The sequence below is a fragment of the Parasteatoda tepidariorum genome, chromosome 5 (genome assembly GCF_982258835.1).
Source record: "Parasteatoda tepidariorum strain Cologne lab strain chromosome 5, Ptep-v5.0, whole genome shotgun sequence".
In the NCBI taxonomy this organism is placed as follows: Eukaryota; Metazoa; Arthropoda; class Arachnida; order Araneae; family Theridiidae; genus Parasteatoda; species Parasteatoda tepidariorum.
The window spans coordinates 10,427,284-10,452,790 of NC_141759.1; the positions used below are offsets into that span (position 1 = coordinate 10,427,284).

The following is a 25,507-nucleotide window of genomic DNA, read 5'->3' on the forward strand; positions in this document are numbered from 1 at the left end:
ATGAGCAAAATGAAAATGCAATTTTATTATGCTATAAAATAAGATATTTTACAAATCTCCATACAAAAGTGATTGTATGCATATATATACATTTGAAAACTACATTACAAATTGAAATGACTTATGTGAATACTTAACAAATAATTTCAGTAAATTTTAAAAGTGAAATAACCATAAGAATATGCTTCCATTATATGGTAATAAACATAACACTGATTAAAAAAAACAGTAAAGTTATAATTTATATATTTTTTAAACTTCAGATTTTAATAATTTAACCAGCACTAGAATAGGAGTAATTAATAATATGGAAAAAACTTTAACCACTTTTATTTTGACAGACTTATAACTCAGTTAAACAAAATCATTGTGCAAAATTGAAATTGTTATGGTTGATTTCAAAATAAAAACTTATTTAACAAAATAAACTTAAATTTTTAATCAACACCTCTTTCAAGAAATTTTAGAAATAGTTAAATGAAAAAATTGAAGGAAAACAATTACATAATAGATGAATTTTCTTTTAATAACATTTAAAATCCAATAAAATTATTTTTAAAAAGTAACACATTTCAAACAAACTCTTTTTTGTTCAAAATTTCTAATACCATTAGTTTTTCTACCTGCTATTTACAACCAATGATGTTGAACATAATATTTACATATTAAAACTTGCTATTCAAATCAGTCTAAAACAACAATGTCCATCACAGGTATAGGCAGAATGTTTTTAGCATTTGTAGACAGCGCTTTCTTGGGAGATTTCTTAGTGTTTGCTACCCGGACATCAATGCAACTTCCACTCTCCATGTCCAGATCTACAGGTGTTTCATCTGGTTGAATTACCTCCCCATCAAACTCAAATGTCAAATTTTCCAGTGGAAGTTTTCTTTGATCCGCATACTTTTTCATCACTTCTAAGAATTTTTCCAACTAAATAAACAAATGAGAAGGGGAAATTGATTTTTATTTCTCCATAAAAAGCAACAAATAAGAAGGGAAAAAAACTGAAATTTGGTTTAACTGGATGACAAACACTCAGGAAAAATTTTCTCACAACTGATTTTAGTAAATTTTACTTAATGCTTCCTAAAATTACACTTAGCTTGCGACTTACTATTCGAGTTCCAAATAAACTTTTTAATATATATATTGGATTACCTTGAAATATAATCGAGTGCCTGTCTATATTTCCTGTAGTTATATTAAGATTAATTTAGCGTTTATTAGGGTTTTTTTTTATTAATATTTTTTCACTCTTTTACACACATTATCGAACCTTCAACTTTCTAAATTCCATTTTCGATCTGGTAAATTTTGAGATTATGATCTATAGTCTTTCTCCGATTTGCTGTTTAGTTTTGTTAGTTTTTCTTGGAGCAGTAGAGGGTATGATTATCTGCGGTAATATACCCTCAATTATTGAAACTGCCCTCACACTGGCTGCATGGCAATACCCTCCTGACGATGCTGCCATGTATGTCAGTGCCTCCAATTTTATTTTTTATTATTTTTCCTTTCTGTTAGCACTTTTAGTGCCTTCACAAAATGGATTTTTAGTTTGCCAATTTTTAGTTATACTTCATCCTTGTATAAGGAAATAACTTTTCATATTTTGTTTTTAAATATATTCTCTTCAAATATATATATATATATTGAACATCTGAAAATTAGTTCATTTTCGCTGACACTTTGCATATTTTAATGAAATTTTCAGACACTGCTCTGATTTTTTCAGATTCTCTACTTTTTATTGTTTTCTGGTTACCGTGATTTAACAAGCAAATAAGAGGGGGAAATTGAATTTAATGACTAACAGAATGACAAATAAGAGGTGAACACTGAATTTTAAACATACCGCAAAAAACATTAAATAAGAGAAAAACGCAGAAGTTAAATTTTAACAAGCAATTACACATTGTGATCTGTATTCCCGTACATACATAACATTTTTTTGATTTCGATTTTCAGCCTTTTTGGATTGTAACCAAACTTTTCCTTGAAAAAATAAAATCATTCCAAAATGAATAAAACCAGTACAAAATTACTTACTTTGTGTGCTCGGATTTCTGTCTTTTTTCTAGTATCATTAGACTGCATTTTCAAGAGTAGTGTATTTGAGTTATTCATATTCTCCTCATCTTCATCATATGGAATACAATCTACAAAGAGAAAAGCACATTCATACGCATATGTACATATTTTTTTTAAAAATTTGCAGGGCAAGTAACTTGTCATGTAACAGTTAATATTTGATGAAGAGGAAAACTATTTGACACGTTCAGAAAATTCCTAAGTTTTCACAAAACTCTATGGTTCAAAAAATCTACAAAAATTTCAATTAAAGGCAGAGTTCATGCTCACAAAATGAAAAAATTAAAAATTTCTCTCTGATCATTCCAGGTCAATATACATTATATTCCAGGTAAAAAAAATACTAATATTCATACCATTGTCTAAATTAAGTTATTTTTAAATAAACTTTTTAATTTAATAAATAAATAAAATTTGAAATAAATTTTACATGTCAATGTAAAAATTTAAACTAAAAGATTAAAACTAGTTACTTAAATAATCTGACTTTCTAATAACATAATTGATTTAAAACATTAGTGTGAAAATCAATTATTAAGATATTTGATATGATTTAGATATCAGTATAAAAATCTTTAAAATAAATATAACAATAAATGAGGAGAGAAACAATATTTTACGCTGAATTTATCAAGAATAAAACAACCAAAATTGCAACAAGAGATAAAATGTCGGAGAGTAACTGAAATTTTTTTTTTTTACTCTGAACTCTCCTTTACTTGCAAAAATCTATGTTTTCTATATTACCTTAATATTTATGATAGAAAAGTGTTGTGAACAGAGCAGAAATGGAACACATATATAAAATCATATTACATATGTAAATTAATGAATGACCCCTATTATATTTTCATTTATTATTGAATTGTTAATTTAATACAATCATCATATAGACTTAAATATTTAAGCATTACAAAGTTGAGAAATTTATTATACATATAAAAAATATATCCTTTGAATTTAAAAATTCAATAATTAATTAAAATTAGTAATAGGTTTCAATATTTCTTTATCAAATAATTAAAAAAAGAATTTTTAAAACTTTTTTTTTTGGGGGGGGGGAAGCAAGTAGCTAATCATTTTCGCCAGAAGTGAATTAATGCATGGTTCCTCTCCACAATTTTCATACTTCTATGATCGTTGAATTTTTAAAGATCAATTGTTTTCAGTAAATAGTTTTTGGAAATGGTAAGATTAAATTGTATAAAATTAGTTGCTGCATATGCTTAAAATCTTCAATAAGTGAACGGTCCTAATATTGGTACTTTATTGAAGACTCAATTGAATTTAACTCGAAATAACTCATGAGCACTGAAATTTCTAAAAATCACAAATTCAGTAAGATAGATAAGAAAACTTAAATATTAGTAGACTTTTAATTTTTTTACCAATTAGTGCCTTCTACTAAAATGAATTAAACATTGTTGGTGCCAATTATAGTATGATGATTTTTTTCACCTTTCTTTTTAACTACTTCTAGTATTATTTCTCAACCAATTTTGCTGTTCAATACATAATTTATTTCAAATATCAATGACTTTAAACTATTTAGTTTTACAGAAATAAGTTTTAAAAGCCAAATTTAAGTCATTTTTTTTAAATTATGTACCATTTTCAATTATGTTAATGAGCAATAGCTAATTTTGGCATTTGATACTTCAGGGACTCGACTAATCGCATTAAAGTAATGAAACTAGTCAGAAGTCAAAATATCAAGGTTACCTATTATATCACAGATGCGAATGCCAAGACTTTCAGGAGTGTCAGTTAATTTGATGTTGTTGTCTCCTAAACAAAGCAGAAATCCTGTTGGTTTCAGCCCATGTAAATCTGCAACTTTTTGAAAGATGGACTTAAATTCTTCTTTCTACAAAAGAATGAAATCATTGTTAATATTTTGTTATGAGCATTATGTTTTTCAGTGCTGAAATTTTGCTAAAAGAAATAACACCAAAACAAAATTAACAACCTAGTTTATCTCAAAATGCAAAAAAAAAAAATAATAATGTCACTGCACTCCCCTCATGAAAGAACCTTTTTACTTAATAATAAAGCATCAAAAAATCACATAATGAAACCTCTGTCATAATGATATTTCAAAATTAATCATTTAAATACCAATATTCTTGATTACTCAATACAAAACAATTGTAAAAAAAACTTTATCTTTTATACAGTAATACATTTAAAACAGAAAAAAAACATTTTAACACCAAAAAGAGCGAAATTAAAATTGGTGGAAAAAGAAAATGAGATACCGTTAAACAAGATTGAACGTAGGAAAATCAATGGGTTGTAGTATTCAAAATCAAATGTATGGTTTAATTAGATGTTAGTTTAAATTAGTAGTTGAAAACTTGAAACTGTTTGATATGAATAAAAATGTAACCCAGTAATAGACTTGCATTTTCTTTTTTTTCTTCTAATAACCGTCCTTGAACAGCCGACCTAATTTGACGACCGAATTTGACCTCGTAGAAGATTTTTTAGCTAACCCACATTTGCATTACACTGAGAGGGAAATCATGAAAACCTCCCACGCTTAGCCTGGCGACAAGGGGACTGTAACACATGATTTGTCTACCACTAAGGATACTTTAAGCCAGCACTGATGCGAGCCTTGTGCAGAATTCGTATCGACCAGTCATAGCTGGGATTCGAACTCAGTTCACCTCATTGGAAACTATTCCTTGAGCAAAAAATGGCTTTAATAGAAATGCATTTTTAAAAAAAATAACAAAATGTTAATATAACACTTGAAAAATCTAGTTAATTGATTATTTAAAAAAAAAAAAACATTGTGCCACTGTTTATAAATTCTATACCGTAAACCGGGGCGAGTCTACCCATCCAGGGGCCAGTCTACCCATTTTAGTTTTATTTAATTTTCACTATTTTAAATTGCAAATAAAAAAAATTTTACCGACGGAGGACTTAATTCAAACTCTAAAGAAGATGGCGCTGTAGTAGTTTGATCCGTTTTTATTTATTTGGTGTCTTTTTAACCGACCTGTTCAAACGTCTTTTGAGAGATTTGTATTGAAAATCAGCAAACTTTTAGTTGGTGCTCCGTAAGTATATTATTATTATTACTATTTTCACTTTGGTTAAGTGATAAACTTATCTAAGACTAAGATTACATTAATTTTATATGAAAGAAAAAAAAAAAAGAATGTAAGTTTTGCTGTTGTAAACAAAAAGCCAGAATTCGCGGGGCGAGTCTACCCATTCGTATTTAGTTTTAATAAAGCATAATAATATAATTTAGAACTTAGTTTATATTAAAATTAAGTCATTTTAAATGAATTTGAGTATATTATTTTAATTCTGCATTGATAAATTTATCATTAATAAGAAAATTTATAGGTTAAATATAAATGTAAGTATAAAATATGTTTATTTTACCTATTTTTTCAATTTTTATATGACAAAATTAACTTTTTTTATTTAATGCAAGTTAAATAAATAATTATTTATAAATTATTATTACCTCCCGAAAGAATGGGAAAAGGATTTTTCATGATTCCCAATGTTTGAATTTCGATTTTGTTAATAATCTTTAATTATTATTATTTAATTGTAAATTTATATTAATTTTAATTTATTTTTATCAACAATAATCAGAAAATTTTTTATTTTATAATGTTAATGATTATAAAAACAAAACTGTGATCAAAATGTGATAATCAATCAAATACTCAATATGTGTTATTTTATGAATAAAAAAATGGAATATATAATAAAGTTATGAATTTCACTTCATAAATATCCTATATAGTAACTAAAATAACAATTTAATAGTAAAATTTGATTATTTACAATGTTAACATTCATTTTAGTAGAATGGGTAGACTCGCCCCATACGAGGGATTTGTCAGCAGTTCTATAAAAATACACAGTAACAGACAACTGTTAATATTTTCTAAAATCGATTTCACAGCTTTAAAGAGGGATAGATAGCGATTCCGAAACACCTATTAAAAGCCTTTTTTCATAATTATTTACAAAAGTTTGACCACTTGAAAGTTGACAAACTGAAAAAATGGGTAGACTCGCCCCGGTTTACGGTAGTTAAAATAAAGGAAACATTGTAATGAACTGATTACTGTTTAGTAAAATACTTGCATAAATGTACACTAATTTGAGGATTTAATTTCTTTGTCTTCTTTATTAAGTGTTTGAGTTATGAAGTTTGTTAAGTGCTTGTGAAACTTATTTGTTGAGTTTCTTCATTAAAAAATGCTTGCATAGATTTATATTAAATTGGGGATTAAATTTCTTTGTTTAGCTTAACCCCTTCCTTCTTGCTCCTGTGAAAATGATGGGGTGATGTTTCGCCCTTTATTTCTTGCTCTTGTGATATTTCCGGGCTGAAGTGTTCAGTAGTAACGGGCCAAAAAGAATAAAACTAATTCATTTCTTTTGCCCAAAAAACATTTTATTTCTCATTTTAAGAACCAGGTGGAAGTACCGGGATATTTTTAAGGTAATTGTAGATAGATAGTTTCTTTTAAACTAGAAGATATGAAAACAATAAGAGATGTAGGAAGGAAATTCGGTACTACCGTCCAGATTGTGACGTTGGCCTCTATATCTCATGCTTTGAAATTTATCACACAAGAAAAAATTACTAATCTTTATTTATACTATATGTAAGTTTAATAAAATTCTTTTTTAATGTTTAAAACACATATTTTTAAAATTTTCCTTGCTTGCTTCAAAACCAACATTAGTCATAGACCCTGAATGTTGGCTTTTCCTAAAAATTTATTTTTTAAAATTTTTAAAATAAAAACAAATTAAAAATGAATATATATATTGTTCATACACATATTTTTGTAAAATTTTCAGGGATAAAAAAAATATGCACTTTTATTACCGTTTTCTTGAAAATTAACAGATCGTTAAGGGATTAACAAAATAATAATAATATTTGCGTGTATTAAATTTCTTCTTGCAAGAAAGTCCAAACTGCCTAAATAGTAGGAATAATATGAATACATTGAAGGCAGACCTCAATACTGCCATTAACATAGCAATATTACATTAGAAAATATATGACTTAGTCGTGACTTTTTCTATTTACTGTATTATGAGAAATATTTCATAATCATTTTGTAAAACTTTTTGACCAACTGAACTAAACATGAATGGAATACTCACCTCTGTAACTCTCACTTTTGAAACTTTAAATTGATATTTGACTTTAATAGCGATTTCTCGATTGGTATCTTCTTCATTTTCCAACACAATGGGAGAATCTAAGTTGAGAATATTATTGCACTTGGCAAACAACAGTTTATTCTCTTCCTCCATTCTACAAAATAAATAATCTATATAAAAAAAAAGTCTAATGTAACAGTGGGAAAAGGTCCTAATTGGTTTTGGGTTTTTTTCTCATTGGCAATTTAATTATATAAAAAACTGAATTTTATGTAACTCATAAAAAAGCAAGTGGTATGTTGCACAGCAATAACTTAATGAAATTTTCAAGATCAGGTCAGTTAATCAAACAAGCATAAAAATATTGCTACTAATTCAAAAAGTGAATTTTTTTCCAAATTTAAATTTTTACAAAAAAAGAAAATGCTTGAGCGTATGAAGCAAGTGCTAATTACCAGTGCCAAAATGTCAACTTTTATTTACTGATAAATAAACATAATAAAAAATTTTCTATCATATTGAGCTGTACTTGAATTTGTAATATTTAATAGGTGTTAGTTCTAAGTGGCAAAACATCAGCATGATATTACTTACTATTAAGAAAATCTCCTGTAATCAAAATCTAATTTAAAAAAAAAAAAAAAGATTTTTTCTAATCTAAGTTATCTATTCTTGATTTCTTTGCCTACATAAAATTTCTTATACATATAAATCTGTATGTGCCTTAGCAAAAAATAATAAATATAATACAATACATAACAATACAATAATTTTAACAAAAATGAATACAGAAATTAAATATGACAGCTTCTAAAACAGAAAATACTTTGACAACTATCATATACATAAAAAAAAGAATAAGTTTGTAACTTATTCTAAATAACAACGAAAATTACAAATATTTATTAACCTTTTTGACTCCCTTGCAGTTTCTAATTCGATTTCTCTGATCCGCCGCTTGGCGCTAGCAGTAAGCTTAATAACCTCATTATTGTTGCTAAAAATAAAAAAAATACCACTGTTACTATTATATTACAAATATGCTATTAAATCATTAATGGATGAAAGATATTAACAAACATATTTTGTTAACTAAATATTAGAATTCTTTTAAACTAATTGTATAGATGTATAAAAAATAACAAAAGAGAAAACAATACATGACCTACCTTGTGTCAGTATCATTTTTTCGTTTACTCCCTAAGAGGAAAAAAAAAAACAATTTTATATAAAATCCAAATCTTCTACTTTGTAAACATAATAAAACACTCTTTATTTTTTAAATAAGCATTATAATTAAAAACATTACAGATTGCTGTAAATTACAAAAAAAAAAGTTGTTAAATATTATAACTTGCCTTTCTTTCTTCCTCTGGATCTTGCTTGCTTTTTTGCTGCCATCTGTCTAAGCAATTCTGATAATTGAAAAAAAAATAATAATGAGACAATAACAAATACAATAAGGTAAAAATAACAAGTAATGGATCTACAGTTAAAAGAATGATTATTGATAGTTAAATTAGGGAGTATATAATAATGTTTGTTTATTAATCATCTTTTCGGTACTTCACTGGGAAACTTTTTTTTCTTTAAATCTTAATGTATTACCTATCATATTTAAAAAGTTTAGCAATGCATTTTTCAAAATCAAATAATCATTTGATAAGATATTACAATACATAACAATGCTATTTGATTTACACTTTCAATTTATGGCAATTCTAATTCAAAGGATATACATGTAAATGTTGATGAAAATCTATCTTACTTTATTTTCAAAACTATATGCTGAAAATAATTCATATATATATATATATATATATATATATATAAGACATTTTTTATCGCTACTCTTTGAGATAGACAAGATAACTCACCTTCAGGAATATTTGCCGCATTCTACTGTTGTATTAGTGAATATGGTTATTAGTTGCAATTTATTATTAATTTTTAAAGTAAAAGAAGAGGTAACTTGTCTTCAGGAATATTCGCTGTGCTCGATTGTTGTATCAGCAAATATGGTTATCGGTTGCAATTTATTGTTAATTTTTAAAGTAAAAGACAAGATAACTCATCTTCAGGAATATTCGCTGTGCTCTATTGTTGTATTAACGAATATGATTATTGGTTGCAATTGATTATTATTTTTTAAAGTAAAAGAAACAAGTTTTAAAGGAATTCAGGGTTCCCACTCTATGATGAGATTGAAATTCAAGGACTTTCCAGGACTTTTCAAGGACCTCAACAAAATTTTCAAGGACCTCAATCTAAGACCAATTTTAAAAATTATTCTCTTCTATTTTACTAGAAGCAACAATGCTTGTTGTGGCAATAATTAATTTCAAATATAATACCTAAATACTTTGCCTATATAGAGAGAAGAGAGTATATGTATTATGGACTAAAATTTATATTTTTTTAAAAACAACCCTACTGGTTTTACATATTAATTCACAAAATCATTTTCAGCACAATCTATAACTAATGGTAATGAGGTGTTAATGGTGAAATTCTTTAATCCTGTGTATTTCCATGTGAAGGCTGCATGAAAGACAGAGCTAAATCTTAGGTATTCCATATTCCATGACTATTCCATAACCCCCTCCTCTCCTCTATTAAACATCGTTTCTGAAATTATTCATCCATAATTTACACAACCTTCTCTAAATGTTATGCAGCAACAATTCTTTCTGAAAATAAAAATTAGAAGGAACATATCCCATTTTCACCATGCTTAAAAGCATTATTCGTTATGTGTAATCCACAACTGCCAATGAATATGATCTGGTGGGAATATTTCTCTTTTAATTCACACTGAAGCTTCTAATAGAATTTCCAATTGACATAGGGTCCATCCATGGATAATTGAAGTATTTTAGAGAGCTTTTAACCATCATCCATGCATTTGTAAAAAGAGGACAAAATATTTTCTGCAGTTCCATGATCCATAAATTGGGAGGTAAGATACTTAGTGCAAAATTTATTATCAATTCCTTACCATAATGTCCATCTGCTTAGATTGTAGAGACTGATTTAACGTCTCATCAAAGAGTACAGTGTAGCAATCAACATTCTTCAGCTCATTTATAAGAATCCCTTTGAAGTATAGTGCCAATCCAAAGGAGCCCAAATAGGCTCACTTTGTGGCACTACAAAAAAATTTTCTCGCTATACAGCTATCAGCAAACATTTTGGAGAACAATTTACTAATCCCTCCACAGGAGTTACATGAATAATTATTAGTGATGCACTTCAGACTCCAGAGAATTTCAGCATCAAGCACATTCCTTTTGACCAGATAAGAAGACAATGTTACCTCGGCCACTAAAGTTTGTTTCACATGGGGCACACGATGTTGAAGGAGTATTTACACCAGATGAATTAGATGTTGATGTCTTTGGAAAAGGAGAACTCGGGGCATGAGAATGCTTTTTTGTTTTACCTTTCTTTCATGTGTGATTTCAGAGCAGATTCTTCCATTTTTGCGATATCGATCTCCTTCATGCATAATCGGCACCTGGCTTTGAATTTCTTTTCGGGCATCGATAAAATCCATTCTTTATAAGCTTGATTATCCATCCATTGAGGATTAAAATAGCACTTCCCAGGCATAACTAGTCTAAACTACATAACACAAATACGAAGCTGTGCCTTTGCGAATACGCTTTACAATAAAGTTTTGAAATGACGCAAACGTAAGGACAAGTGCGGATGGTAAAACGGCAAATTTATTGAAAACTACAAGTTACATATTGTTACGAAATTCAAGAGTATTCCAGTTTCGATAAGAAAAAAGAAGATCTAAGCATATGCGACAGAAGATGAAGTGGAGTCTCGCCCCAAACGCATTGATTGTCTGCTGTGCTCCGCGCTTGGCAGTCACCAAGACGCTAGGTCCGGTTAGAAACGGTGGCGTTAAAAACCACATGAGAGAGCTCAGGAACAAAACAGAAAGAACGAGAAAGATCCGAGGGTGTTTTATAAAAAGGGCCGTCGGCAGTATTGGACAAATTCAAGGACCTATCAAGTTTTTCAAGGACCTAAGACGTTTTTCAAGCACTTTCAAGGACCTAAATTTAGCCAAAAAAAATTCAAGGACTTTCAAGGACTCTCAAGGACCGTGGGAACCCTGGAATTAGAATTTTGTTTTAATTTTAGTGCTCTGAGGGAACAGCACAGAAGGTGTGACAAAAGCGTGTCATTGCACCGCTGAAAGTGTGTATAGTTTTCTGATTCATTAAGATATTGAGATTTATAAGTATTAAAACTAAACTTAAGAAAGATTCCTCCCTCCTCATTGACTGCAATGTTAGTAATGACATAAAGAAAAGAAGGACCGGAAAGTGCAGGACCATCTGTATCCCGAAGTCTGAATTTCCCAGGATTCTGAATCGGCCAAAAAAAGCCGCTTATCGATGTGTTAGCGAACCCAAATTACAATGAAAAAGAGTAACATATCTTAAAATAAGAAAGAAAAAAAATTCTCCTAAATTTAAAAAAAAAAAAACAGTAGGAAAATAACATTTAAAAGAATAAAAACATTTACAAGTTTAGACAAGAAAAACAAGTTTACTTAAAATTCACATATTTATTTTTTGTAGATTTATTAAAGTTATCAAATTAACTAATATAAAACAAAACTAATGATTAAAAAAAACAATGTATATTTCATACCTAATTATAATGAACAAAGAAAAAGGTAAAAATACAAGGAAAACTTATTTATCAAATTAAATAAAAACAACACTTGAAAAGTACCTAACAGAAACAATAGTTAAAAAAGGCACTAACATAAATAGTAGAACACTGGACAAGGCAGGATATCATAAAATAAACTGATTTAAAAAAAAAAAAACTTCACCTTAGAATTTATGAATAAAAAGTATATATTGAGTACAAAATTTATTGTAAATGGTGGGGGGGGGGATGAAAGAAAACTCAAAACGTGGTGGAATCAGAAATGTATCACTTTAAAAAAAAAAAAAGAAAGCTGCAATCTGCTTCATAAAATAATCATTTCTTTTCATTTCTCTTTCGTCTTCTGTTCACTGATATACATGAGAAATGCATTCCCCCCACCTCCTCGTATATCAAAGAAAAAACGAAATCAACACACCATTCCTTTATGTATGAATGACGGCAACTTATCAGAAAAACGGCTCTATCGGATACACAGGAGAAAATAAAACATTTATCCCTTCCCTGCACCTGCTGTATCTAAAGATCATCAAGGTCACAAAAGAAGTAACAAAGTTTTCTCTAAACAAACGGGGAGAAAAATACACCCCCCCCCCACACACACACTTTCCATTACTTAACTTCAAGAATGAGTCAAATTTCCACTTTTTTGGTTTCCCCTCAATCGTTCTATATCTAAATGGCGGAAAACAAAGCAAAATTTCCCCGGTTTTCTGGATACCAGATAAATGATTCTATTCTGTATAAACATCCATAGAAGTTGCAACAATTTGCAGTGCCAGCAGCTTTCTGTAGAGATTTTGCTGCGAGGAGTGTTATCATATAATAAATTATACAAAATATATGAAAATATTTAAAACAATACAAGATAAATGCATAAATAATTTATACTTAAAATTGGTACAATATAAGACATATTAAAGAATCAGAAAAGTTACCCTTAGCTTTTGAACTCAAGACAGAATCCTTATCATCCTCTTCTATTTCCTTAATGCATTCTACAACAAATAATTTAAATAATAAAGTAACAAACAATTTTAAACATGATTACAAGTATAAAGTCTTAATTTTCCATGTTAAACATTTGCTTTGTTAAGAACAAAAATCAAGATATAACATTTAAATTCAATTTAATTAAAAAACAGTTGATTCCCCAGCTCAGGTAGAAATAAATAGCTCGTCAGCTGATATATGTAAGCAAAATTATAACTTAACTTCAAATGTACATATAAAAAGAAAAATTCTTTTTCACCTTCATCATAAGTTAAAAAAGAAAATTATAATAATTCAGAGTATTATATTGCATTTTTTTTCCAGAGGGAGTTTGATAATTCCTAATTAAAAGATTGCTCAAATATAACTCTTATTTTGCCTATTTAGAATAATTGTGAAAATAGATAATGAAAGGGGTAAAGAATTCATATTTTTTAAAAATAGATCCATAGTAAAAACGGACTCAGAGATATATAAGTCCAAGTCCTGGATTTTAAGGAAATATCAGTTACCAAAAAATAGCAGAATCACTAATGTATAGTTTTATATTAAGAACCATTTGATATAACTCTACAATCAATATTATATCTCAACAGATAATAAAATTATTAGTTAGAATAAAAACTAAAGGCAGATGAAGAAAAACTTAGAGGATAAATAAATAAAATTTATTTAAGAATTTTTAAGAAAATTTAAATTTAGTACAAAATCCTCTAAAATCTAGTTAAACCTGCAAATATGAATAGTGAGCAAAAAATTGATTTTTATGAAATTACTGGAAAAATAATAGAAATTAGGAACTAAAGGCTTAAAAGATTCTTCAATGTGCAGATATTTTTTAAAACTATCACAGCTGAGTACTATTTGTGTTGATTAGGCTCCTTGTGTTATCCATTATATTTAATAATTATCAGTTAATCTGAGGGTAATAAACACATTCTTAAAATAATTTTGTTATCATTTGTTTTTTAATCTTAAAGAAAAGAACTGTGAGTTAGATTTCATCAAATATATACAGATAAAAAAATATTCCACATTAAGAAAATAAAATTACGAATAAAGTTTTATATGATATAAAACTCAAAGATTAATACAAAAAATGTAGAAAGATAAGTTTTGAATTGTGAACTTGTTTTTAAAAAATACAAATGAGTTTAAGCAATAATTCAAAAACTAATTGATATTATAAATACCTTGATCATTTTTCAAGCATTTCTCTTTATTATCTTCTGATATTTCTTCATCATCATCTTCAAAAATAAATGACTCTAAAATAATAATAGAATAAATTATCAATAAATTAATAAACTATCATCTTTATACAGAAAAAATAATGAATATTATTTAAATATTTTAACTTTTTATTAATTTTTATCTTAAATTTATTAACTTATTTATAGGCTTACGATACCTACAATAATACAGTTGAACCCCGTTAACACGAAATTGGTGGGACTATCATAATTATTTCATGTTAACCAAATTTTGTTTTATATAATACATCATGATAACAATTTATTTTGTACTATTAATACATGTCATGTACTACATTAATGTATACAAACAATTTCATTTGGAAAAAAAAAATTTAAATAAGCTTTAAAGTTATAACTACTTTATTAAACTTTTATTTTAACTATTTTATTTATTTGCCGATCTGCAACTTCAAACAAAGGAAGAAAATAGAATTCCTCAAAATGAATGATTGGGATTTTATCATCAGCCAGAAAATTTCAACTTACACTTGTATAATACAACAATAATTGATTGCTGACTCACAGGACCAAACATGTATTTCATGTTAACCCTCTTGGTGGAGCTTACTTAAAATAGTTTTTCTCTTAGAAGGTCGAGCATATTTAACAGAGTTGTCCGTGAAACGGCAAGGGTCAGACAAAAGGAATGCCTCCCCCCTTTTTTTCCATTCGCTGTTAAGGGAATTATTTACGCTCTATGTGGTCAGCTTTTGGATGGGAGGGTCAGCCAAGGGAATGACAGTTTGATGGATGGAACTCGTTTTGTAGATCACTTTTCAACTATCTTTTTTGAATCCTCCTGCAATTCAGTGTTTGTTTCCAGAATGTTTTGATCTTTTTACAATTTATATTTAAAAGACATGACTGTATGGCCCTCGCCTTTCTCGTTGATAAAGATTGTTAGACAAATTTTATTCCAGTTTTAAATTAAAATAAAAAATTAATTATAAAAAATATAATATGAATCTTGAAATAAAAAAAATAAACATTGAAAACAATATTATGTAGTTTAAGTTTCTTTCTTTTTTATTATTAAATTTATATTGATTTAATGCTTATCATCACTATGCATGTCGTTTATAATTACTTTTAAGATTCTTTAATTTTCTATAATATTTAATTTTGCAGGGTGGCAATCTTTTTCTTTTATTTAATCTAAACCATGATCATTATCTTCATACGTTATGTATTTCTGAATAACATTATGGAATATTTAAATTAGTTTGAAAATAGTAATGTGTATCCTTTAAATCGATATATTTCTTGGGTCAATGCTAATATTAACCTACGAAAATTTTAAAAATTACTCGTAAATTTTTTTAATGCATGCAAACTGTGTGTTGCATGGTTATTAGCATGGTTTGCTATTATTCATTTTCTTTATCTGCTCAGAATTTTTTGTTTTTCTGAATTTTTTAGAATTTAACAGATTTAATTCTATTAGAATTTTCAGACATTCAAAATTAAATTTAAAAAAATGTACAAGTAAAGTACAAGAAATATAAGTGAAAATTCTTATTTAAAGCCAAAATAAACGTTGGTGTTGTTAAAAACGAGCACATCCCCTAATCACTCTAAAAAATTATTCATTGTATAACTCAATAAAAAATTTAGTTTTTAACTTTAACATAAGAAGATAACCAAAGAACATTCATTTCTTTACAGTTCTCCGATTTTTTCTTCAGTTTTTAGATTGATTTTAAGGTGGATACCTAGAGAGCAATAACTATTTAAAGTAGGCTTGATTTTAAATAGTTTGTTTCAAACCGATGGAATTTGAAACATTTTGGCAAAATCTTTTTTTGTCTATGATATCTATGAATATTCAATAGTATTTATCACATTATGCATGCCGTAGACATTAGGTATGAACTATAAGATAACGATTAAGAGAATAGCTTGAAACAAGTTTAAAATGAAAAACTTAGTGGTTAATTGCAAACTTTTTATAGAATTTCCTCTTGTGGTTATTTTTGTTTAAAATCTCTACTTTTTCGGTGTAAAGAAGAATAAAGGAAAAATATAAACTTGAATTTACTATTGATTTCAAAATTTTTTCTCAGTATTACTTTTATTGGAATTTTGAATTGTATACATTTTTTATTTTATAACAAATCAATAATTGAACAAAAAAAAGAAGAAAAAAATTTTTTTAGTAATAAATAAAACGAACCTATAATAAACAAACGTAAATTTAAAAAATCACAAAGATCATAATCTACATTTATGAATTTATATTCTTGAAATGGTTCCATTTTTTGCGATTCCTTCATATTTATTTATATATCCAGTCTCTATCCATATCAGTAAACGTCATTGAAAGAAATCACAGAATGATCCAAACTGTGACTAAAAGATTTCTTTTCTTCAATTTCTTGCATAATCATATATCCTTTGCACACGCCAATTTAAAAATATGTAACCCTACTAAACAGAATTTGAACCTAATTTTTCAGTTATAGTATAATAATATGACCAGGTTTAGAATTTCAATCAGGAAAACTAAATATTTCAATCAAACTTCATATTTTGTGATTTAATTTAAACATTGGTTTCTCTAATGAAAATCATATTACTTTAGTTTTTAAAAAAATCACTTTTTAATAAGAAAGTATTCTCAGAATAAAACAATTTTCTACTCATAATGTTAAAAAAGAACAAAAAACAATTAATTACGACTCCTATATTTATGTTTAAATTCTCTGTCTTTTTGTATAAAATTTTAATTTCCTTTTTTTATATAGGTACTATTCACATTTTTTGGAAGATCACTAGAGTAAGAGCATAATCGTAGTCATCTTCTAACTCTTTGCACGCATTTTCTTTCACAAAATATTTTTCAAATCTGATTAATTGAAATATATTCAGCAATAACGAAATTCAAACTAGTATTAAAAGTCTGAAGTTAAGATTATCAAAAAATTTCTTATTAGCTCTTGAGAAATTTTTAAAAATAGAAATGATTTTAAAGTGGTAACTAATTTGATACAAAATAATGCATGAAAGAAAATCTTTTGTTCATACTACTATTCATAAATTGCTGGTAAGAGCTTTATAAAAACGGGTTTAAAATCCTTCGATTCTAAAATCAAAATTTTTTTTCATTAAATGGAACGATTTTATGATGACTGATTGATTCAATATAATTATATACTCAGTAAACACGAACTGTATTGATTCTGATATCCCTATTAAAATTTAAAGTTTATAAGTTAGTAAAGTAATTACATATTCTGAAATAAGAATAGAAATCAGTTTGAGAAGCTGTGGACAAATTATATAGAGTTTAGTTAGGAATTAGTGATCTAGAAAAAGGAAAAAGCAAACATTATTTAAGAAATCACGACTTCATGAAAATCCAACACCAATAAGAGATAATTGATTAAAAGTTTTTGCAACATAAAATATTTGCAGTTGACAATCTTTTTACCAATTAAATATAAAGTGAAAAAATTCAATGTCACCAAACTATTTTAGACTTTGAGAATGGTCTATATTCAGCTTTTGGGAGCCTTGATAGAGAGTATATACTCCCTTTATTTACACTACTTCAAAGTTTTATATTAAATCTACTTTTACTAGATGACATGACCATTTTAGCTATTTTATTAGTGAACTTATTAGTGAAAAAAAAGAGGTAGCATATTTCATTTTGCGCTTTCTTTTGAAGCAATAATACATTCTAATTGAAGGAAACTGAAGATATCCTGGGGTCAACACTGTGTACTAAGTGTTAGTTTTCAAAGAATGAAAGCAAATGTTGCAACAAATTTCTTGAAGAATCACTTTCTAAGATTACAATAGGTATAGTCAATGCATGGGGGAAGATTCGCGTTTTGAAAGAGTGATATTTCCTTCTCTGCAAGGGGTCATTTCCTGTATCGCAGCCCAGTAGTTGCTAATTGTATGGAATTCCAAGCTTTGCACATTTCTGGAAAGAAGATAAATCACTCTCTGAATCCTTGGCACTCTGTTTTTAAACCTAGTTTGTAAATTTTTCTCTTTTCTATCTGTCGTCTTACAGGAAAACATTTCTGGAGAAAAATTATTGCATCATAGTTTGCAATGAGAAACGTATTTATACATGTAATTTGAAAAAGGAGGTATAGAACAGAATTTAACTAACAGTAAACAAATTAAAACCAAACATTTAATTTATTGTCTAAAATAATAAAGTAGTGCATAAAAATAAAATACCTTCACTGTAAAATGAAATTTGAAAATAAAATGTACTTTAAAAATCAAATATATATATAATTTTAAAAGTTATCCATACTTTAGCTCGCAGATAATTTTATTGTAACACCTTCAACGATGTTTTCTAGAATTTTAACCACAACCAAAATTGCAGGACCATCATATTTGATATTTTTGAAACAAATGCTTTGTTGTCAAATTTATTTGGCAGTTAATTCATAAGTAAAAAAATTACACATTTTTAAACCGTTCGAAATGCTATCTTAGCACATATTTATTTCGCTAAATTATCTAGTAAAAATAATTTTCCTTAGTTTCTCTAATATTAATTTTCGAAAATTTTTTTCCATCTTACTAAATAAATATTAGATTGTTTGGCCTTTTTTTTGGTCAAGTAAGAGTAAAAAACTGTGTAATACAAAAAACTTAACTTTGCGTTGCCTTTTCTTTTGATTATTGTCCTTAATATGTATTGATTATAATTAAACAGAAATTTGAAACAAATACATAAGAATAGTATTATTAAAGAATTTTGATAGAAAAAAAAACTTTTAAGAAATAAAAAAATTTTTATGCTCTTTTTTTTACCTAGTATTGTTTTTTATACTAAAATGAAGTTAGTTTTGGATACATTTTTAAACAATATTAGTTTAAAAAATTATAGATAACTTTATGAGGAAGAAGAAAACTACTAAGTAATTTCTTGCTAAATAATAAGAGCTATCCGAAATTCATGCTAATTTGCAATTCGTTAAATTCCTTTATTATGACGCAATAAAACAAGTATCTTATTTAGTTTTAAAAATTTTACTCACATTATTAATAAATTACTTGATAGTTTCACTTGATATTAAAATTGTCACAGGAAGTAATCAGAGTTTAGCTGGGGAAAATTGCTTCAAAGTATTAGTATATGGTTTTTATATAAACTTGAAACTTTTAATTAAAATTAAACTTAAAAAGATATTTAATCTCGTTGGTTTCTTTGTAGTTATAAGATTTTTCATTTTGCAAAAAAATTTTTGAATATGCAAGCTATTTTTTAAAAATTTCAATATCTGTCGTTCGTATTCTGTTCAATTTTTTTTTTTAATTTTATTTCTGTATAAATTTCAGATGCGATAATTCAAAGAAAATGCTTAAAGCATGAAAAAAAAAAAAAAAGAACAGACTTTTATTTATTTGTTTTTTATTTATTTATTGTTATTATTATTTTCTTTTAGTTCATATCCTTCTTTGCTTGAAAATTTTTAAAATAATGTGAAAGAAATAAAATAAGTCAAAATCTAAAGTAAGTCAAAATCTCTTCCAATTAAGTTCACAAAATAAAATTCAATTAATGAATATTATCAAAATATCGAATTTACAGTACTTATAATGAAACTGCCGAACATTATTAATAGAGATATTTTAAAATTTATTCAAAATAAACAAATATTTAATAATAAAAAATTTAAAACAGGGTTCCCACTCTATGATGAGATTGAAATTCAAGGACTTTCCAGGACTTTTCAAGGACCTCAACAAAATTTTCAAGGACCTCAATCTAAGACCAATTTTAAAAATTATTCTCTTCTATTTTACTAGAAGCAACAATGCTTGTTGTGGCAATAATTAATTTCAAATATAATACCTAAATACTTTGCCTATATAGAGAGAAGAGAGTATATGTATTATGGACTAAAATTTATATTTTTTTAAAAACAACCCTACTGGTTTTACATATTAATTCACAAAATCATTTTCAGCACAATCTATAACTAATGGTAATGAGGTGTTAATGGTGAAATTCTTTAATCCTGTGTATTTCCATGTGAAGGCTGCATGAAAGACAGAGCTAAATCTTAGGTATTCCATATTCCATGACTATTCCATAACCCCCTCCTCTCCTCTATTAAACATCGTTTCTGAAATTATTCATCCATAATTTACACAACCTTCTCTAAATGTTATGCAGCAACAATTCTTTCTGAAAATAAAAATTAGAAGGAACATATCCCATTTTCACCATGCTTAAAAGCATTATTCGTTATGTGTAATCCACAACTGCCAATGAATATGATCTGGTGGGAATATTTCTCTTTTAATTCACACTGAAGCTTCTAATAGAATTTCCAATTGACATAGGGTCCATCCATGGATAATTGAAGTATTTTAGAGAGCTTTTAACCATCATCCATGCATTTGTAAAAAGAGGACAAAATATTTTCTGCAGTTCCATGATCCATAAATTGGGAGGTAAGATACTTAGTGCAAAATTTATTATCAATTCCTTACCATAATGTCCATCTGCTTAGATTGTAGAGACTGATTTAACGTCTCATCAAAGAGTACAGTGTAGCAATCAACATTCTTCAGCTCATTTATAAGAATCCCTTTGAAGTATAGTGCCAATCCAAAGGAGCCCAAATAGGCTCACTTTGTGGCACTACAAAAAAATTTTCTCGCTATACAGCTATCAGCAAACATTTTGGAGAACAATTTACTAATCCCTCCACAGGAGTTACATGAATAATTATTAGTGATGCACTTCAGACTCCAGAGAATTTCAGCATCAAGCACATTCCTTTTGACCAGATAAGAAGACAATGTTACCTCGGCCACTAAAGTTTGTTTCACATGGGGCACACGATGTTGAAGGAGTATTTACACCAGATGAATTAGATGTTGATGTCTTTGGAAAAGGAGAACTCGGGGCATGAGAATGCTTTTTTGTTTTACCTTTCTTTCATGTGTGATTTCAGAGCAGATTCTTCCATTTTTGCGATATCGATCTCCTTCATGCATAATCGGCACCTGGCTTTGAATTTCTTTTCGGGCATCGATAAAATCCATTCTTTATAAGCTTGATTATCCATCCATTGAGGATTAAAATAGCACTTCCCAGGCATAACTAGTCTAAACTACATAACACAAATACGAAGCTGTGCCTTTGCGAATACGCTTTACAATAAAGTTTTGAAATGACGCAAACGTAAGGACAAGTGCGGATGGTAAAACGGCAAATTTATTGAAAACTACAAGTTACATATTGTTACGAAATTCAAGAGTATTCCAGTTTCGATAAGAAAAAAGAAGATCTAAGCATATGCGACAGAAGATGAAGTGGAGTCTCGCCCCAAACGCATTGATTGTCTGCTGTGCTCCGCGCTTGGCAGTCACCAAGACGCTAGGTCCGGTTAGAAACGGTGGCGTTAAAAACCACATGAGAGAGCTCAGGAACAAAACAGAAAGAACGAGAAAGATCCGAGGGTGTTTTATAAAAAGGGCCGTCGGCAGTATTGGACAAATTCAAGGACCTATCAAGTTTTTCAAGGACCTAAGACGTTTTTCAAGCACTTTCAAGGACCTAAATTTAGCCAAAAAAAATTCAAGGACTTTCAAGGACTCTCAAGGACCGTGGGAACCCTGTAAAAGTAATTTGCGATAATATATCCCCCCCCCCACACTTCTCTAATTTTACCAAGAAAAATTTCAATTTAAAAAAAAATAATAATGAAAATTAAACAGCAATGAAAGCAACGAAATGTTTAATTTGGTATTAGCAAAAGAAAAATAATTAAAATAAATAAATAAAATTAAATAAAACATTAAATTAATTTTTCCCCTTCACCGACAACTTTTGCTATCAGTACAATTTAACTACTAATGAACTCTAAAATAAACTCACAACTCCTCTGTGATTTATGATGACGGCTATCCCCACCTCTCAATTAGTACCCAGTCGGCGGTCGTAGGGGAAGGAAAGTGTTGAGGTTTGAGTTCGAGATTAGTTAGATAGTTTGAGTTTCCTGTGCTGGCAACATCTTATTGTTTTTATATTCTTTTTTATGTAAATAAAGTTAAGTTTTCAGTTTGTTCTACGTGACTTTCAGTCTGATTTGCTCTCAACAAAATCCAACATTTGGTGCCGAAATAATTCGGTAAGTCATACTGAACCTTTTATAATTACTTTCGTCAAAGTTCTGAATTGGAATGGCTACCGGTAGTGAAAAACTTGTAATATTTAAACGCAAATGAACGACGCTACGTACCGCCATTACGAAACTAACGACTAAATTGAACGATGCTGCTAGTACACAAACTGAAAAAGAATACAACATTGAACGTTTACAAGATAAAATTAAAGAATTAACCTTGGCAGACGATGAAATACATAATTTTTTAAATGATGAAGAATATCAGGAAGACATAATAGAATGCGAAAGATACACAGAATATGCTCATTTGGCGCTGGTGGGAACGCCTAATAGGAGTTGTCAAGCAATGTCTACGAAAGGTACTCGGACGAGCACTTCTTGACGAGGAAGGTCTGTCCACGGCCCTCATTGGAATAGAAGCCGCTCTGAACAGCCGACCATTGATATACGAAGATGACAGTTCCACAGCCTTAACGCCAAGCCATTTCTTGACAGGGCGAAAACTAACGGCCATTCCATCCAGCCCAAATAACAACACAAAGTTAAGAAAAATCTACAAGCAGCAGCAGGACTTACTCGACTGCTTTTGGAAAAAATGGTCTAAGGAATATTTGCTTCAATTGCGGTCATTTCATCAAGTTCGTAATCAGGACAATATCATTAACATCCGAATTGGCGATATTGTACTTCTACAAGAAGATGTCCGACCACGTCACATGTGGAAGAAAGCTAGAGTGGTGAACTTGCATGAAGGACGAGATGGAAAAATAAGATCCTGTGAGCTGAGAGTTAATGGTCACAATATAACCCGTCCGGTAGCTCTGGTCATCCCCCTCGAGGTCGACCAGGGTGGGGAGGATGTTGAGGTTTGAGTTCGAGATTAGTTAGATAGTTTGAGTTTCCTGTGCTGGCAACATCTTATTGTTTTTATATTCTTTTTTATGTAAATAAAGTTAAGTTTTCAGTTTGTTCTACGTGACTTTCAGTCTGATTTGCTCTCAACAAAATCCAACAGAAAGTAAACACCAGTCAAAAACTCGGGCGCGCCGCTAGAGAGGCAGACAGGCAACCCGAGTTATTCCGGGCTTGCCGCTTTACGTGTAGATATCAAATCCGAGTTATTACGGGTCCGCCGCCAGGAGGATTACGCGATATTTCAGATTAAACGGTTTCACTTTTACTGAGGCTCAACTTTAATCTTTTTAAAATTATTGGAATCAATATTAATAAGTTTTTTCTTACAGTTACAACCAGGGCATGATCTCCTCTTTTAATATCAGTAGCAAACCCATGGTTAATGACAGCAATTTTTAAAGCTATATTACATTACATTTAACTTGGTAGTGATGAAACTAACGTAATACTGCTTTACAAATGGAATATAAAAGGGTTACTGAATGGATAATCTTATATATTAATACATGTATAAAAGTTCAAATAAATAACGCAGTTTTATACTATTTTCTTGCTCCTAGGTATCGCATGTGTTATTATATTGAAATTATGTACTAAATTTGATACATTTAATTTAATACAAGATTTTTAAACTTTTATTTTAGGAAATACATTTTTTCTTTTACTACTAATGCGGTTTTGGTTAAAAGAACTACTACAAGATGAACAACAAAAAAAAATTGTGGTATAGTAAGGCTCAGCTAAATAAAATAAATCAATAATAAAATAAATTTGCACTTTTAGACCCTTAAATGTTGAACAAGAACTATTTATATGAACTCCTCCAATCAAAGTCAATACAATTTTCCAGCTTATATTAATGATATTTAACACATAACTTTCGGATCTTTTTATCGTACAACCTTAGCGATGCCATTCATAGATTAAAGTTGTCTTCCTTAAAATTATCTATCTAGGTGACTCTCTAAGATTCATTCTATACTTATAAAAAAGGCAGGGTTTTGGAAACAAAAAATGTGTTATTTTTTCATGATAGAAAACTATACTTTCATAAATGGGTATTGTATTTAACATAAAAGGTTGTGGTTCTTCAGTGACACATAATATTTTAGGCCATAGAATTGTCAGAAAAAGAATCCTATAAAAATATTCTGTATGAAAGAAAATTTTTAAAGAAATAATTGGCAATTTCTATGATTTAGAATAAATTCTATGAATCTTGACTTGCAAAATTTTGGCTGTTTTAATAATAGAGCATTAAAATTATTAAGATATTAAAACTATGCCATTAAAAGGGTGCAATTACAAAATTAGTGCATGAAAATGAGATCACTCTTACTTTGAAATGTGATAATATTGTATTATAATCTGAAAAATTGAAAGGAAATAGAATTGTTCAGAAATACAGATATCTTCCCATCAAATTTATTTATAAACTAAGAAGGAAGTGTAAACACTACACGCATAACTATAAAAATCAAAGAACAAAACTGATATTAATATAAGTAGTTTTTGCTTACTTTGGTAAACTTCCATGTTTTCTGCCCAGATTTGATCAATTCTAGTATCAAATATTCTATCTTCTGGTAATATTTCATCGTCAGAGTCCATCTGAATATATATTGTGACAATCCCTGAGTTAACAAAAAAAAATATTAAGATCAGTGGGGTAACAAAAGTATTTTGTCCTCTGAGGCAGATTCTTAATATTCTTATCAATGTAATTATGACTTTACCCCCCCAAAAATTAAAAGAAGTAGAATTTACATGAATTAAATGAAAACACCATAGTGGGGTTTTTTAATAATTACATTTTGTTATTAACTAATGAGTTCTAGATATTAAGTTTATAATAGATAAAATACCAACTATATATATTGAAATACTTGTATTTCTGCGCTTTAAAATTTTTAATCAACCTATTTAAAAACATGTATTATTAGAAATTCATTAAAATATATTCAGTGGCAATCAAAAAATATATGCGTTTTAGTCATTGCTTCCATAAAAAGTGTATTTATACATATTAGTAAATGCAATTTCAAGACAAAAGAATAGAATTAAAACAAAGAAATATTTAATAAGATATAAATATACTTACTTTTAATCGAACAGACTACGTAAATATTATCCTACGACTTATTATTTCCCAGTAAATATTAGAATTTTAATAAGCCTCTCGATTCCAATCCAAAACAATCAACAGAAATCAAAACTATTGATGTCATTCTTGACCAATAGCGTGATCCGGCTACTCTGTGCGAGCGGAAA

General features: G+C 28.3%; 1 protein-coding gene across 2 annotated transcripts; it reads right to left on the reverse strand.

Annotated features, from left to right (window-relative positions):
• Position 1: 1 nt before the first annotated feature.
• LOC107437009 (uncharacterized) lies at positions 2–25,507 on the reverse strand. 2 transcript variants are annotated; one of them, XM_087163400.1, is made up of 11 exons: positions 25,338–25,507; positions 24,757–24,870; positions 14,142–14,216; positions 12,894–12,953; positions 8,616–8,672; positions 8,427–8,457; positions 8,168–8,254; positions 7,258–7,411; positions 3,817–3,961; positions 2,053–2,162; positions 2–933 (listed from the first exon to the last, which is right to left on the reverse strand). In XM_087163400.1, exons 2-11 carry the CDS (start codon positions 24,845–24,847, stop codon positions 685–687), a joined length of 1,059 nt encoding a protein of 352 aa, XP_087019526.1. In that variant the 5' UTR covers positions 24,848–24,870; positions 25,338–25,507; the 3' UTR covers positions 2–684. The 2 variants fall into 2 exon arrangements, with proteins under 2 accessions (XP_087019526.1, XP_087019527.1); XM_087163401.1 differs by having other exon boundaries at positions 8,427–8,453; positions 8,612–8,672; positions 25,338–25,479.

Coding starts and splice junctions, on each gene's coding strand:
- LOC107437009 (XM_087163400.1), bottom strand. CDS start 24,847: ATGGACTCTGACGATGAAATATTACCAGAAGATAGAATATTTGATACT. Junction 8,673..12,893: donor CTTGAGTTCAAAAGCTAAGG/GTAACTTTTCTG, acceptor TTCAATTATCAG/AATTGCTTAGACAGATGGCA. Junction 934..2,052: donor CAGAAATCCGAGCACACAAA/GTAAGTAATTTT, acceptor TTGTTTATTTAG/TTGGAAAAATTCTTAGAAGT.